The 14,274-nt window shown below is 42.9% G+C and overlaps 1 protein-coding gene across 13 annotated transcripts in view; it reads left to right on the top strand.

Annotated features, from left to right (window-relative positions):
- Positions 1–14,274, top strand: part of IKZF2 (IKAROS family zinc finger 2) — a 149,709-nt gene that overhangs the window by 110,432 nt on the left and 25,003 nt on the right. For all 13 annotated transcript variants that reach the window (XM_065562137.1, XM_005279674.4, XM_005279673.4 and 10 more), the window contains one exon: positions 9,830–9,967. In XM_065562137.1, coding sequence (XP_065418209.1) covers positions 9,830–9,967 — 138 coding nt within the window. The remainder of the gene's footprint in view (positions 1–9,829; positions 9,968–14,274) is intronic.

Genomic DNA, 14,274 nt, shown 5'->3' with positions numbered 1-14,274 from the left:
TATAGCCAGGAAGATTAAATCCTACAGCATTTAAATAACTGTCATCTTGCAATCTGAAAAACGCCCAGTTACTTAGGAACTTCCTGGTTTTTATTAGTTTATCTCACAACCTCAGGGCTATTTAAACAGCAGTTTTAATAGCATTTAACCCTTTGAGTGTCTGTTATAAAATTCATGGGAGCTGTACAGAAGTCAGGTATACCTGAGAGACTGGGAGAATGTTCTGATCTTGCAAAGAACGAGGTAGTGTGTTTGGATCATACTCACTAAACCTTTGGGTTGAGACTTTCCTAAACTACATATGGGATCAGGGGGCCTGATTCTCATTAATTCTGAATGAGACAGGAGCACCGAGATCATGTAGGCAGCTTTGAAAATCTCCCTCTTAATACCCCAGGGGGGCGGAAAATTACAAGCAAAGGAAAATACACCAGAAGAGTTTCTATCCATTAAAAGGCATGTTGGATGAGTGTAGCTACCTTCAATGGCAAATCATATATAAAGCCTCTGTGGTCCCCAGCAGTCATTTAAAATGGGGAAAGTGAATTATGAGGCTTCTCTTTATTCCTTCCCTTTCCCATCATGCTTTTCAGGTATCCAGCTGGGAGGGAGCATCCTTGCCCCTCTCCATCATGAGGGATCAGCAGAGACTTAATTCCCCCTCCCCCCCCCCGCCCCGACCCCCAAAAAAGGATCCAGCTGTTCCCATGCCATTATGCCTGTCTGTCCACCCTTCTGCCTCATTGAATGGAGAATGTCCCTGTGATGAGCACTGAGCCCTGTTCACAAGACATTTCCCCCTCTGGTCATAGCAGTGTAATCTCAGACACCACCTGGCAGATGCAGAGGGGAATGGCAGGACCTTTCAGGAAATGCAGGTTATCTGGCATCCCCAAAGTTGGAGCATGGCATGCCCTCTTTCACCTGGTACTGTGACAGCTAATGGTAAAATGGATTCTTTGATGTAAACCAGACATGGGCAAACTACGGCCTGCGGGCCACATCCGGCCTGTGGGACCGTCCTGCCCGGCCCTTGAGCTCCCGGCTGGGGAGCCGAGTCCCTGCTGTCCCCGCTCCCCCGCAGCCATGCCGGCCGCGCTCTGGCCTGTCGCTTCTGCTGGGCAGCGTGGGGAGCGCAGCTCACTCTGGCTGGGTGTTGCGGCTGTGAGCTCCTGCTGCTGGTAAGGGGGCGGGGGGTTCTGGGGGGCAGTCAGGGGATGGGGAACAGGGAGGGTTGGGAGTGGGAGTCCCGGGTGGCCTATCAGGGGGGTGGAGATGTGGATAGGGGTTGGGAGGGCAGTCAGGTGACAGGGAGTGGGGGGGGGTTAGATAAGGGGGTGGGATCCTGGGGGGCAGTCAGGGGCGGGAGGTCCCGGGAGGGGGTGGTCAGGGGACAAGGAGCAGAGGGTGGTTGGATAGGGAGTGGGAGTCCCGGGGGGTCTGTCAAGGGGCGGGGGTGTGGATAGGGGTTGGGGCAGTCAGGGGACAGGGAGCAGGGGGGTTGGATGAGGGCGGAGGTCCCAGGAGGGGGCGGTCAGGGGACAAGGAGCAGGGGGTTGAGGTTTCTGAGGGGGGCAGTCAGGGGGCGGGAAGTGGGAGGGGGCGGATAGGGAGCAGGGGCCAGGCTGTTTGGGGAGACACAACCTTCCCTACTGGGCCCTCCATACAGTTGTGCAACCCTGATGTGGCCCTCAGGCCAAAAAGTTTGCCCACCCCTGATCTAAACAAACACACTTTTGGGATGTTTGTTATCGGTCATAGAATCATAGGACTGGAAGGGACCTTGAGAGCTCATCTAGTCCAGTCCCCTGCACTCATGGCAGCACTAAGTATTATCTGGACCATTCCTGACAGGTGTTTATCTAACCTGCTCTTAAAAATCTCCAGTGATATAGATTCCACAACCTCCCTAGGCAATTTATTCCAGTGCTTAACCACCCTGACCGGAAGTTTTTCCTTATGTCCAACCTAAATGGCCCTTGCTGCAATTTAAGCCCATTGCTTCTTGTCCTATCCTCAGAGATTAACGAGAACAATTTTTCTCCCTCCTCCTTGTAATAACTTTTTATGTACTTGAAAACTCATGTCCCTCCTCAATCTTCTCTTCTCCAGACTAAACAAACCCAATTTTTTCCATCTTCCCTCATAGGTCATGTTTTCTAGACCAGTAATCATTTTTGTTCCTCTTCTCTGGATAGTTCTCACCCTCCACAAGGAAAATGCTTCTCTGCCTTTAGTTCCTCTTGGGAAGACTCATGAATTTGGGAGGTAGAATTTTCACAAGAGCTGGACTTAAACTATAGAATCTACTTCCACAACAGACAGGAATGAGGGCAGATCTCCTTGCTTTCAGAACTAATGGCAAAATTCATCTCTTTAACTGAGCTTTCTCTCAATAAGTTTCTTTGCAAGCACCGCTCATAGAGAGACAGCATATACAAATACACAGCATACAAACAAGTCAGCCTAGAAACTAATTGAGCTTTTTCTCCTTTGGCCTGGAAAGGACAAAGAGGTGGTGAGAGATTATTAGTGTTCTATTTTAAAATATTTAAGGAATTCTCGGAGATTGGGTGATAAAGGCCATGTAAGTATCTGGATGGATAGACAGATGTAGATACTTAGAGGAACTGTGCCAATGAAATGGATGTTTGTTAATTTTTTTTTAACTTTTGGCATTCGTTCCACCTACTTGTTTCTATTCTTGAGGGCAGTTGGGATCATTATTGTATCTCTAAAATACTGCAGATTAATGAATAAACATGTAATCTGATTAATCAGATTAAATAACAGAGCTAATAATCCACAGCAAATGCAAGCGAAATCTTAGAGTAAAGCGTGAATGTCTGTAGATGGAAGTATCTTTAAAAATAAATAAGGGGGTAGGTAGATCATCAGTTATAAATTGGCATTGCCACACACTGATTTACACCATCTGTGAACCTGGCCCAGATATTTTATATAAAGAAACTATTGTTGTTTGAAACAATGTGTTCTGAACAATATACTTTCTTTCCTATTTTTGTTTTATCAGTTCATTCTAGCCAAACTATGGCAGGGATAACGTTTTCAGAGTTAATATGTAACCTGATGTTTAGCGCCTCTCAATGCAGAAGATCAGGCAGGCCTAAATGTTGGCTGTACAGTATTTCACTGCTAGCCTGCTTGGTTTACAATACCATAAACAACTGCCAGGTAAGCGCAGGTGTCGGCTGCTGTTTTGTGCCCCGGAGGTATTTATAGACAAGGTGGGTGTGTCTAGAAAACAAAAGAGTGAAAATAAGTGTAAATGTTCCGCCATTGTTTTAATACAGGCTGCTGTACTCCAAGTTTATGGATGGTGTTATAGGACAGACTGCACTATTCCAGGATAGGATTGCTAGGACAGCATGTCGCAATTAAAGACAAGAATCGTGACTTATTGTTGACTCTGGTACTGAAAGTTAGGATGGGCCGTCTTTCAGTTGCCAGCAAGGGCATGAAATACAGAACAGCCTTGTAGTTTGCAAAGCATTTGTGAGCCAAGTAATTGATATTAACCTTCAGATTTGTGACACCGGGCCAGGAAGTGATGAAGTGATAGGAGTTCTCTTTTTTTCAAGCTCAAAGTCAAGAAAGTTGTTGCAACTGCATAAATTGTGTTTCGGGCTACAATCTTTGTAGTACTACACTAGAAATTTTGAACCTGTACTTTTAGAATTAAGCTTCCCAAGTTTGGAGAAACTCTTGTGTTATACACCCAACTTAAAACAATACGGAAACTTTCAAAGGTGAAACACCATCTGTCCACCCGTGAATTAAAAGAAACCAACAACAGCAAATATAAACACCTTGATCCTGCAAAGCCTCACTCATGTGAGTAACAGTTTGAAGAATTGGCCCATGTTTTAGAACCGGTTTTATCTTTTTTCCCCAAGCAATGCTATGATGTTGCTTTCTTGTGTTACAATTCATTAATAGGCAGGTCTTTCATTCCCAACTCCTGCTCTTGTGCAGTGATGGGACTAGAATGTGTTCAGAACTAAAGTTTTTTCTCTTTGATCCACATTATGGAACAAAATAGCCTTAAAGTGATCCGCCAGGTGGATCAGACATTAGAATTTATCCCACATGTTGCTACCTCATTTTGGACTGATAAGTGCAAAAGTTTAACTCTTTTAAAAATCACAGCCAAGATTTTCAGTACAGACTAATGATTTTGGGTGCTCAACATGAGATGCCTTATAAAAGGCCTGACTTTCAGAGGGTGGGTGCTCGGCCCTTTTCTGAGAATCAGACCTCGTTAAGGATGTCTTAAGCTGGACGCTCAAAAATTGAGACACCCTAAATTACTAGTCACATTTCTGTATGTTCACGTTCATTCGCTCGGTAAACTCGCCAGCTTCTGGGTGCCGATATCTTGGATCCTGCAGATTGGTGTGTGTGTGTAATCTCCCAGGCAAAAATCAAAGAACCCCCATGAATTTCAATGAACACATTTACAATCATTAAGCAGCAGCAGCTGGTTGTGAAGGGGAAGCAGGAGTATATTGTGTACTGCTCAAAGCCTGAGTGCATTCAGGTTTGATTTTAATTTTTCGATACTTTATTCAGGGTTGTTATTCGTGCAAATATTTGTCTGTGTGAAACTTTGGGGACACGCAGCTCAAGAAAATAAAGTGTGTTGATTTAATTACAGGCCCGAGATATTGTACGTTGTTGGGAAGGCTTTGTTGTCTTATCTTGACAATGTCTTTCAAACTAATCCTTAGTACCCGCTAAACCATATGACCCTTCCCTGCTTAATAGGACAATGTATCTGGAAATGTTTCTGATATTCAGCCTAAATTTTTTTTTCTAATTCTTACTCCTTACTCCTACTCACTCCCTACCCTCAACTGTACTACCCTAAATATTTCCTCTTCGACGTTTACTCCAGTATCAGGTATATTGTTATCATCTCTCTCCCTTCTTTTTAAGCTCTTGATTTGTCAGGCTATAGATATGGTCCAAATTCTTGTACATCCTTGTATGACCCCCATTGCCTTAATGTGTGATCAGCTCACAACTTTCATAAATTTATTTTCATTACACCTCTGAGGTAGAGAATTATCTCTATATGGGGAACAATAGTGAGAAAAGACCGTGGAACTTTTGCAAGGTCACACAATCAGTTTTTGGTAGAGCCAGGAATTTAACCTAGGTCTCTAGAGTCACAGACGCAGGCTTTACCCACAGAACCGAACTTCCTACCTTGCTTAAAGCTGATCTCAGTAGAGTAGTTTTACACGGGTGTAACTGAGTGCAGAATTCTGTCCAAATCATTCCTAAAGAGAGAGGCTCTCTTATCAGAACTGCCTCTTAATTGTCAACAACTTTCTTATAAAGAAGTGCCCAGGACTGAACACAACTAAATGTTTGATATTTATTATAATTATCAAACAACGATGTCACACAGAAGTTACACTTGGGTATGTAAGAGCAGTGTCCTTCATTTTCCCCCCTAACACGTTGGATAGAGTTCCGATGCGTAGTGAAACAGCTGTCAAATCCCACATCTGAGGGAGCTACATTTCAGTGCTGATTCTCCTACAGATTGTGTATTGTTCAAGTAAGTTTGATGAAAGGCTCTGTTTTAAATATAAAGTGATACTAATCCTCATGGGCTTCATGCTGTGACATTCCTGAATGGAAACTATTACATATGCCCTCTTTGAGTAGCATTATTGGCATTGCCTATAGCTAAGTTACTTTCAGAGCTAAGACCTTGAATGTGGTTCTAAAAATTCAACACTTGACTTAATTATTCTCCTTGAATACAGGACTATCATTTACTATTTGTACAGCAGCAAACACAATGAGGTGCAACTTGTTTGTGTTCTTTAGGTGCTACTGCAATATAAATGTTAAATGATGATGTTAGTAATTCACAGCTATGACCCTGTCCCTGACAGTGTGTGCTAAAATTAAATGTCTTCAATATTTTTTGCAGTATTGGGCTGGTTCAACAATGATGATGATGATCAAATAGCAGCTGCCAACCTTCCATGAGGTATCAGGGTTTCAGTTGTAGTTTAAACTTCACTACAAGATGCCAAGCCCAGGATGTGATTCGAACAGAGCATCTCAGGCGAAAAGCCAGACAACTTCAAATTGCAAGGCTGAATTCAGAAATCGGGAGCTTAATACCTGTCTGCAGAATTTTTCAGACTTTAAATGCCTGAAAGCCCATGAAAGTCAGTGGAAAGAATCCCATTGATTTCAGTGGGCTTTCAATTGAGACCTAAGTCTCTAACAAATATAGTGGGCCAGTGCCTTCTTCAAACACACATCTAGACTGCTGAGCTATGCACAGTGGGTAGAACTAGGAACAGGTGGAAAGGAAGGAATCCTTTTCCAGGCTGCTGTAGAAAACAGAACATGGTTGCCAACATGTAGAAATGTGTGGTGATATCCTGGGCCTACTGAAGTCAGTGGGACCAGGATTTTACCCCTCGTGTGTACCATTGCTTTTAGCATCTTCTACATGCTTTTGTCATGTATGCTTATGGCACATTATTACCTGGGATGCCTTATTCTTTTCCATGGGTAGTTTCCCCTTGACTTACTTTGCATTCTGTTATGTATTTGCAGCTCATTTGAGAACAAAATGCAGTGTGAATGCCGTACCGGCACTTTTGCTTGTGTGGACCTTTTTTATGACTTAAAAGAAGTTTCCTTAAACCAATGGTCCCCAAATTTTTTGCCCCCCCCCCTTACCTGGTCCATGCCCCTTCCCCCCCCCCCGGGAGCTGCAGTCTGGAGCAGGGGCTGGGTACAGGACCAGCACCTCAGTGGGGAGCCAGGGCCGGGGCCAGAGCTGTGATGGGGAAACGGGGTTGGGACCAGGGCCAGAGCTGTGGTCAGGGGCCAGGAACAGGGCCATGGCTGGGAACCAGGAGCCAGGAACCACGGCCGGGAGTGGGAACCAGGAACTGTGGCTGGGAACAAGACCAGCGCTGCAGCTGTGCCCACTGTCGGGGCTCGGAGCTTGGCGACATAGCCAGGAGCAGAGCTGGGGGCAGAGTGGGGTTGGGTGGTTCTCTTTTCCCCCCGCCCTCCTCCCCGTGGGGGCTGGTCCAAGCCAAAGGTTCAGATTTGGTTTCAATATGACATTAAATGGGAAATCCACTGTATACTATTGCTTTTAGCATCTTTTATAAGCCATGCAATTCAGTGGGATTTGGGCACATAAACACCTTAGACACATTTGAAAATCTCAGTCTCACTGATCATATGCAATTTGTCAAATGGTCCTTATGAAAGTGGGGAATGCAAATGATAACTTCTTCAATTTTGCTTGCACTTGTTATAATTACAGGAGTCAAGACATGTTATCTAGTGCCTCCGAATTATAGCAAAAAAATTTAATACACTAAGCAATAATACACGTAACTAATACTAGAGGCTGATGCTTCTTGAGAGTTGAAGGTACCTGGGCTTTTTCTTCATGCCTTACAGTGCATATAAGGAATCTGATTATCTGGATTAGCCAAATTATTTTACAATGTGTAATTGCTTAGATATCTGGACTTTTAGAAAACTGGAGGTCAGATGCAGTGCTAACTCAAATCAATGTAATCAATCCCTTTGACTTCAGTAGGTCCTGAGTGCATTTATTTCTCAGGAAAGTAACCAGAGTGTAGGAAACTGAAGTCTCTTCCCTCCACAATGAGGACAGTATGAGTTGTGGTAAAAGAAGCTTTCCTATTCTGCCCAGTCAAGGTGTTCTATAAGAACCACTTCCAGGAGTGAGAAGCTAGTTTAGCATCCATAAATATTTGCGGCCTAGTCCAAACCTAGTGACTTCAATCAGTGCGTTCCATTGACTTCAGTAGGCTTCGGATCAGGTCCCAAATCCTTGGTCTCAGCTGAGACTACCAGCAAAAATGTCAGTTACGATGGTGGTGTAAACTGGTGGGCAAACTCACCTGTTGGGGTGTAAATAGAATAATGCCCCCGACAACCATTCAGTCCAAGACCTTTTCCTTAGAGCTGCCTTTCTTTCTAAATAGGAGTTCCAGAACAAGAGCAAACAAACTCAGTCCTGGGTACTAACTAGAGGTGATTGGAATATCTTTTTACCCTGCAGAAAATGTTGAGGTTTCATCAAATATATTTGAGGAAAGCAGAGACTTTCTGGAAAAAAAAAATCATTTTGATCGAAAACCCAATTTTCTATTAAAAAAAAAAAAAGTTTTGATGGAAAATGTTTGACCACCTGAAGCTTTCTTTGCTTCCACCAGCCAGGAGGGGAGAGGGGACACACTCCCTTTATTTCTTGGCTACTATGGAGAGAGACCCCATATGACCTTCCTGACCCTGGGTCTCTTCTGTCTGCTGGCTCTACCACAGAGACAGGAAGCCTTTTATCTGGCTTTCTGTAGGGAACACAAGAACGGCCATATTGGGTCAGACCAAAGGTCCATCTAGCCCAGTATCCAGTCTTCCGATCGTGGCCAATGCCAGGTGCCCCAGAGGGAATGCACAGATGCTTGCTCCTTGTCATGTGCCCTGCAACGACAGCTCCCAGTTTTAAAGGACCCAGGCCAACACATTGGGGTACATGCGTGCACCCAGATACCCAGGTGCAGGTGGTTTTTATGCTGTGGATACCTCTTTAGTAAGAACTGGACTGAGATCACCATCGTACTTCATGTGAGACACCCAACAGTCATGAGATGGTAATAGTAGCTTTTGGCTTGGATTTCCTTTGGTAATTGTAAGGTGAAGGACTGTATCCTATTGCCAGGCCTGGGAGACATCCACCCTCCTATACTGGGAGAAACATATTGAATACACCTATATTATCCCAAAGAACACATTTGCCTGGTCTTTGTTTAAAAATTATGACTTAGTTTTTCAAAGCTGCATAAGGCATTTGAGAATTGAACATTCTAACCCCCCGCCCCCAGGCAGCTTTAAAAGTCTCCGCCTAATGCGATTGCCAAACCTCCAGTACTGAATAAATAGCCCTCTAGTTATTAGAGGATATGTTCATGTTCTATATGTAATATGTATTTTAAAAAAATATTAACATGGTTTTGGCAAAACATACCATTTGGCTAGCTTTCTAGCTCTAGGATTAAGCTATTTTTGTGGTTTCTTCATGACATGCTATGAAAGGGCATCACTTTACTAGGATCTGATGCTAGGTTTTGTGCATATTAAGACCTTTGCCAGATCATGTTGCTCTTGAGTGAAACTAAAAATAATATAGGAATTGTCTCTTGCCTTCATTGAGTCTGTTTTTACTGTGCAGCCTCCCTGGTTGTGTGTGTGCATGTGTGTCTGTGTGTGTTTGTCGTTTTTTGTTTTTGTTTTTGTTTTTAACTAGCCAGTCCATATATATGGTGACTGCTCAGTTCTGACATACCATTTTGGCAAAATAGGCTGACCCAAAGGAGAACTTGCTCGTGTCATGCAATTCCATCCCCACCACTTTGATGTTGAAGTAGGCCAGCAAGCTTATGTGAGGGCAAATGCTGATGCTATGGATAAAATTGCTTAGAAGTTTTCCCACCAGGGTTGGTGATTGATTGAGCTGCTTGTTTCTCCTCATAGGTGCAATCTGCTTATTGGCTTTGCTACCAAGTCAGCCTTTTTGTGAATGTCAGTGTGAATAATCAGTAGGGTGATGTGTGTGGTAGATGGGCGGAGGTGCGTGGGGGGTGGGAAAATAGGGCAAGGGGAAAAGGGTTGGGACTTAAATGACCTTTGTAAATGTCTTTCCGTACCCTTTGTTGCTTGTAACGGAGATGTAACTTTGGTGCAGATGACAATTTAACCTGAAGCTCTGTTCTTTCCACAGTGGGTAAGCCTCATAAGTGTAACTACTGCGGCCGGAGCTACAAGCAGCGCAGTTCGCTGGAGGAACACAAGGAACGCTGCCACAACTATCTTCAGAATGTCAGTATGGAGGCTGCTGGGCAGGTCATGAGTCACCATGGTGGGTGGAAATGATGTTCAGGAGCCTCCTGTACCTCGGAGTGACTTCTGCACTTATTTCATGTTTGTTTTTCTCCATTTTTTTTTTAAACTTAAAATAACCCCATTCTTCCCAGAACAGTTACGTGTAAATATTCTTAAGAAAGACAGAAACCGTGCATCAAATCCTGGCCCCACTGAAGTCAACAACAAAACTCCCTTTGACTTCAGAGGAGCCAGGATTTTTCCCTGTGTGTGTGTGTGTGTGTGTGTGTGTGTGTATGTGCATCTATATGGATGTGTGTGCATAATATATATTGTATTTTTCATGATAACTGTGTGTGTACGTACCTACATGGGTGGGTGTGTGTGTGTGTGTGTGTGTGTGTGTGTAAATATAAAACCTGTTATTTGCCCACCCTTTAACATAACCGATTATGAGAGAAACTAAAAATATTGTAGTCTTTGTAAAAACAAAGCTTCCGCGTTGCAAGTACGAAAGTAGAATTTGGCAAGATTGGTAAATGTAATGTATATAAAATGTGTATATGTAACTATTTTTACATAATAGGCATGCTATATGTGTAAATAGTATAGTGAAAAAGCTTATTGAGGCTTTTTGTGTAGTATAAAGAGCTTGCAAAAGAGGATATAAAAAGCAGGTTATGAGAACGTAGTTTTATCTTTAGTGGGTGGTAAAATTTAAAAAAAACAAACCATAACCACTCTCAAAATTATTTTTGGTTTTAGTTTTTGAAGTGCAGTTTTTTGATTTTTGAATTTTTTCATGAAATGGTTTATCCTTTTTAAAATATGTTTATTGAAAATTTTATTTTTTGATTTTTGGTATACTTTTTGAAAATATTTTTAAAATTTTGTTTAAAAAAAATCCTACCGAGTGACTAAGCTAACCAGTCAAAATTTGCAGCATTGCTAAATGAAAAAGAGGAAGGAAATTAAAAGCAGCCTGTTTTTTTTTCCTTTCTGTGTGTTTTCTGGTTGGGAGTTTTCTGTTTGTTTTTTGCTACTGTGTAACTTTTCATTGGTCAGTTTAGTCACATGGTGGGATTTTTATTTACTTAAAAATTTAAAAAGAATTTTTTTCAAAAATATATAACAAGAAGCCAAGACCGAAAAGACCCCAATTTAAATAAATTATTTCTAATAGAAAATTTTGGTGAAAAAAATCACAAGCATTTTTATACTGGCTAATTTTTTCATTAAATATTCTTCTCTTCTCTCCCCCCCCCCCCCCCCCCCGCCTCAAAAAAAAGTTGCATTGGAAAAATTTCAGTTTGCTCTGTTAAATAATTTCAATTATATACCACCACCAGAAATGCCATGGAGAAGAAAATAAGCATTTAAAATCTGGTACATTCAGAAAGATTGATGTTTGTGACTAAACATTTTAGGCCTGATCTAATGCTCATAAAGGTCAGTAGAAATAGTCCCTCTGATTTCAGTGGTCTTTGGGTCAGGGCTTTTTTGTACCCTGACTTTCAGACATACATGATCTTTTTGGACTGATAGTGTTTAAGCTAAGAGTTTACCCAGCCCCACCATTCCCAAGAAGAGTCTTAGGCGCCTGTGACTTCAATGGGGCTTCTTTCAGGGGCTAAAGTTAAGTCGGTGTGTGTAGTTCTTTTGAGAACTGGGTCTTTAGTGAGCTTTCTCCATAAAACGCAGTTATGAAAGCTACAAGTAAGTGCTTCAGGGATTGTGTTGTGGGAGATCTCTCCAGATTCTACTCCCCTTCTAGTCAAAAACACTTATCTTTGCCAGTGTTGAGACAGTTTTAGATTTGCTTGGAAGGAACTACTTAAAGGTGAAACATAGACTGTGTGGGCCAAGTTCTTAGCCTTTTCTACACCTAGAAGATTCACAAGTTTTAACTTAAATCCGTTTTTCAACCAATTTAAGTTAGACCGGTCCAAACATCTGTCTGAACACTCTTAGGGCTTTTGTACACTACCGCCTAAGTGGATGTAAGTGATGTTGCTCAAGGGTGTGAAAAAAACGCCACCCTGAGTGACGTAACTTACATTGGGTGTCTCGCTCAGGTGGAGTAATTACGTTGATGGGAGAGCACTCTCCTATCAATGTAATGTGTCTTCACTGGACGTGCTACGTCCGCACTGCTGCATCAATGCAGGGGCACCAATTTAATGTGGTAGTGAAGACAGGCCCTTAGTCTAGTTTGTCTGTTCTTAATGGGTTTAAATTAATCTGGAATAAATCTGGTTTAAAGTCAAATAAGAGCATCCACACAGCCATTCAATGTGTTTAATTAAATGAGTTTAAAATCCCACCTTAAGTGAATCCAGTGCAACTTTCTCATGTAGACAAGTCCTTTGGTGTTTAAATCTCCTGCCATGCAAGTGAGTAAGGGAGTACAAGGCCCACCCCGCTATGTGGCCAACCTGTTTCTGCTTTGGGCAAGGTGGTGAGGAGCTAGGTCAGCAAGCTCTTCGAATCCACAGCTTGACCCAACAGTGAGCAGAGTCTGGTCTACTAACATGCCTGCCAGCGTAGCTTAGCCATCGAAGGAGGGGATGTAATCCCTGCCCTATAAAAGTGACTGCAGCAACTTCCCTCCTCTCTGGAGCTCAGGGGAAAACTAGAAGGATTTGTGACTGACTGAGACACAATTCCTTCCCACAGCCTCCCCGAAGTCGGCACAGCTATGCGGTGCCCCTTACAAAAGGGCTAAAAGTTAGGTCTTAGTCTACCACTAAGAATGTATTGTGCAAAAATGTGCCGATATTTCCTTCTGGCCCTTGCCATACTGTGTATTTTTCAAGATCAGTATTGTTGTGAGCTAACTGATTGGGGTGTTGGATATCTTGGAATTACTCAGCACCCCCTTAACTTGAGCTTTCTTGTGTGTCTTTGTAACTTTTTTCTCATTTACTATGTTTCTGGAGATACACCCAGCATGGGATTACCCAGTGCTTTTCTTAGTTTGTTACCAGAATGAGCCATAATCTATTTGCCTGGATCTAGGAAACCACCGCAGCATAACTGACTCCTACTTACACTTAGCAAAGTGATTCTCTGGGGCGGTCCTGCAATGAGCTTTTTATAAAAAGCTGGGGTGGGGATTTTCTTGTCCCTACCAGTGTCTTGCTGTTGGAAGAAGGGGAGCCCAGCTGTTTGTGCTGGGACCCGTGCATCCTTGCCAACAATTAACATTTTTTTTTTTGCCAAGATGAGCTGTTCTAATAAGCTGGGGGCACCCCCTGGAGGGGTGTTTATGCATTCTGCTCAATTTGGTCCTTCATTAATTCATTTACTCATTCATTCTCACAACAGCCCTGTGAGGAAGGTAAGTATCGTTGTCTCTGTTTTTTAGATAGATAAATCACCTAACTAAAGCCACAAAGGGGGTTAGGTAATCAGAGCATGGGTTAAAATGCAGAAGTTTCTGGCTCTCACTTTCTTGCTTAGTCCGGTAACATGCCATTAACGTGCCCTTTGTGGCTAGAAGCCATGCAGCCTGCTACAGCAAAACAGGTAGCTCACTTGTAGACAACTTGCCAGAAGAAAGTTGCCATGAGGTAGCAGGCTGGGCAGTGCTGGTCCTCCCAGGTGAAAAATTAGTCTGGGGACCTCTAACTCTAGGTTTCCAGGGTCCCAGCCCTGTGTGAGTATAATGGAGACCAGTGCTGGATGTCTATAGCAGTGATCATGAATAATCTGTGATCTTTAAGAAAAATCAAAGACAAACTTTCAATCTTAGCTACGCATTTGTACCAGTTTACAGATTCTAGCTTAAAACAAACAAAAGGAAGTATTTTTTCACACTACGCACAGTCTGTGGAACTCTTTGCCAGAGGATGTTGTGAAGGCCAAGAGTATAATAGGGTTAAAAAAAAAAACTAGATAAGTTCATGGAGGATAGGTCCATCAATGGCTATTAGCCAGGATGGGTAGGGATGATGTCCCTAACCTCTGTTTGCCAGAAGCTGGGAATGGGCGACAGGATGGATCACTTGATGATTGCCTGTTCTGTTCATTCTCTCTGGGGCACCTGGCATTGGCCACTGTCAGAAGACAGGATAGTGGGCTAGATGGACCTTTGATCTGACCCAGTATGGCCGTTCTTATCTTCACAGAGAAAAAGGCTAGAGAAATTCTTCAAAACCGATGCTTCATGATTATTCTCTTTCTTATTTTTGGGGTCATAAATAAGCAAAGAGAGGGAGTCCAGTCCTCTGCAATCCCCAAAAGTCAGCTTGACACATTACAGATGGTGGGTCCTTTTATTCCTACATAAGTGAGTAGAATTTGGGTTTCAATGCTGACTCCAGGGAGTTCTTCCCACCAGGA

The sequence above is a fragment of the Chrysemys picta genome, chromosome 11, assembly GCF_011386835.1.
Source record: "Chrysemys picta bellii isolate R12L10 chromosome 11, ASM1138683v2, whole genome shotgun sequence".
Classification (NCBI taxonomy): Eukaryota; Metazoa; Chordata; order Testudines; family Emydidae; genus Chrysemys; species Chrysemys picta.
This window is presented reverse-complemented; position numbering and strand designations above follow the sequence as displayed.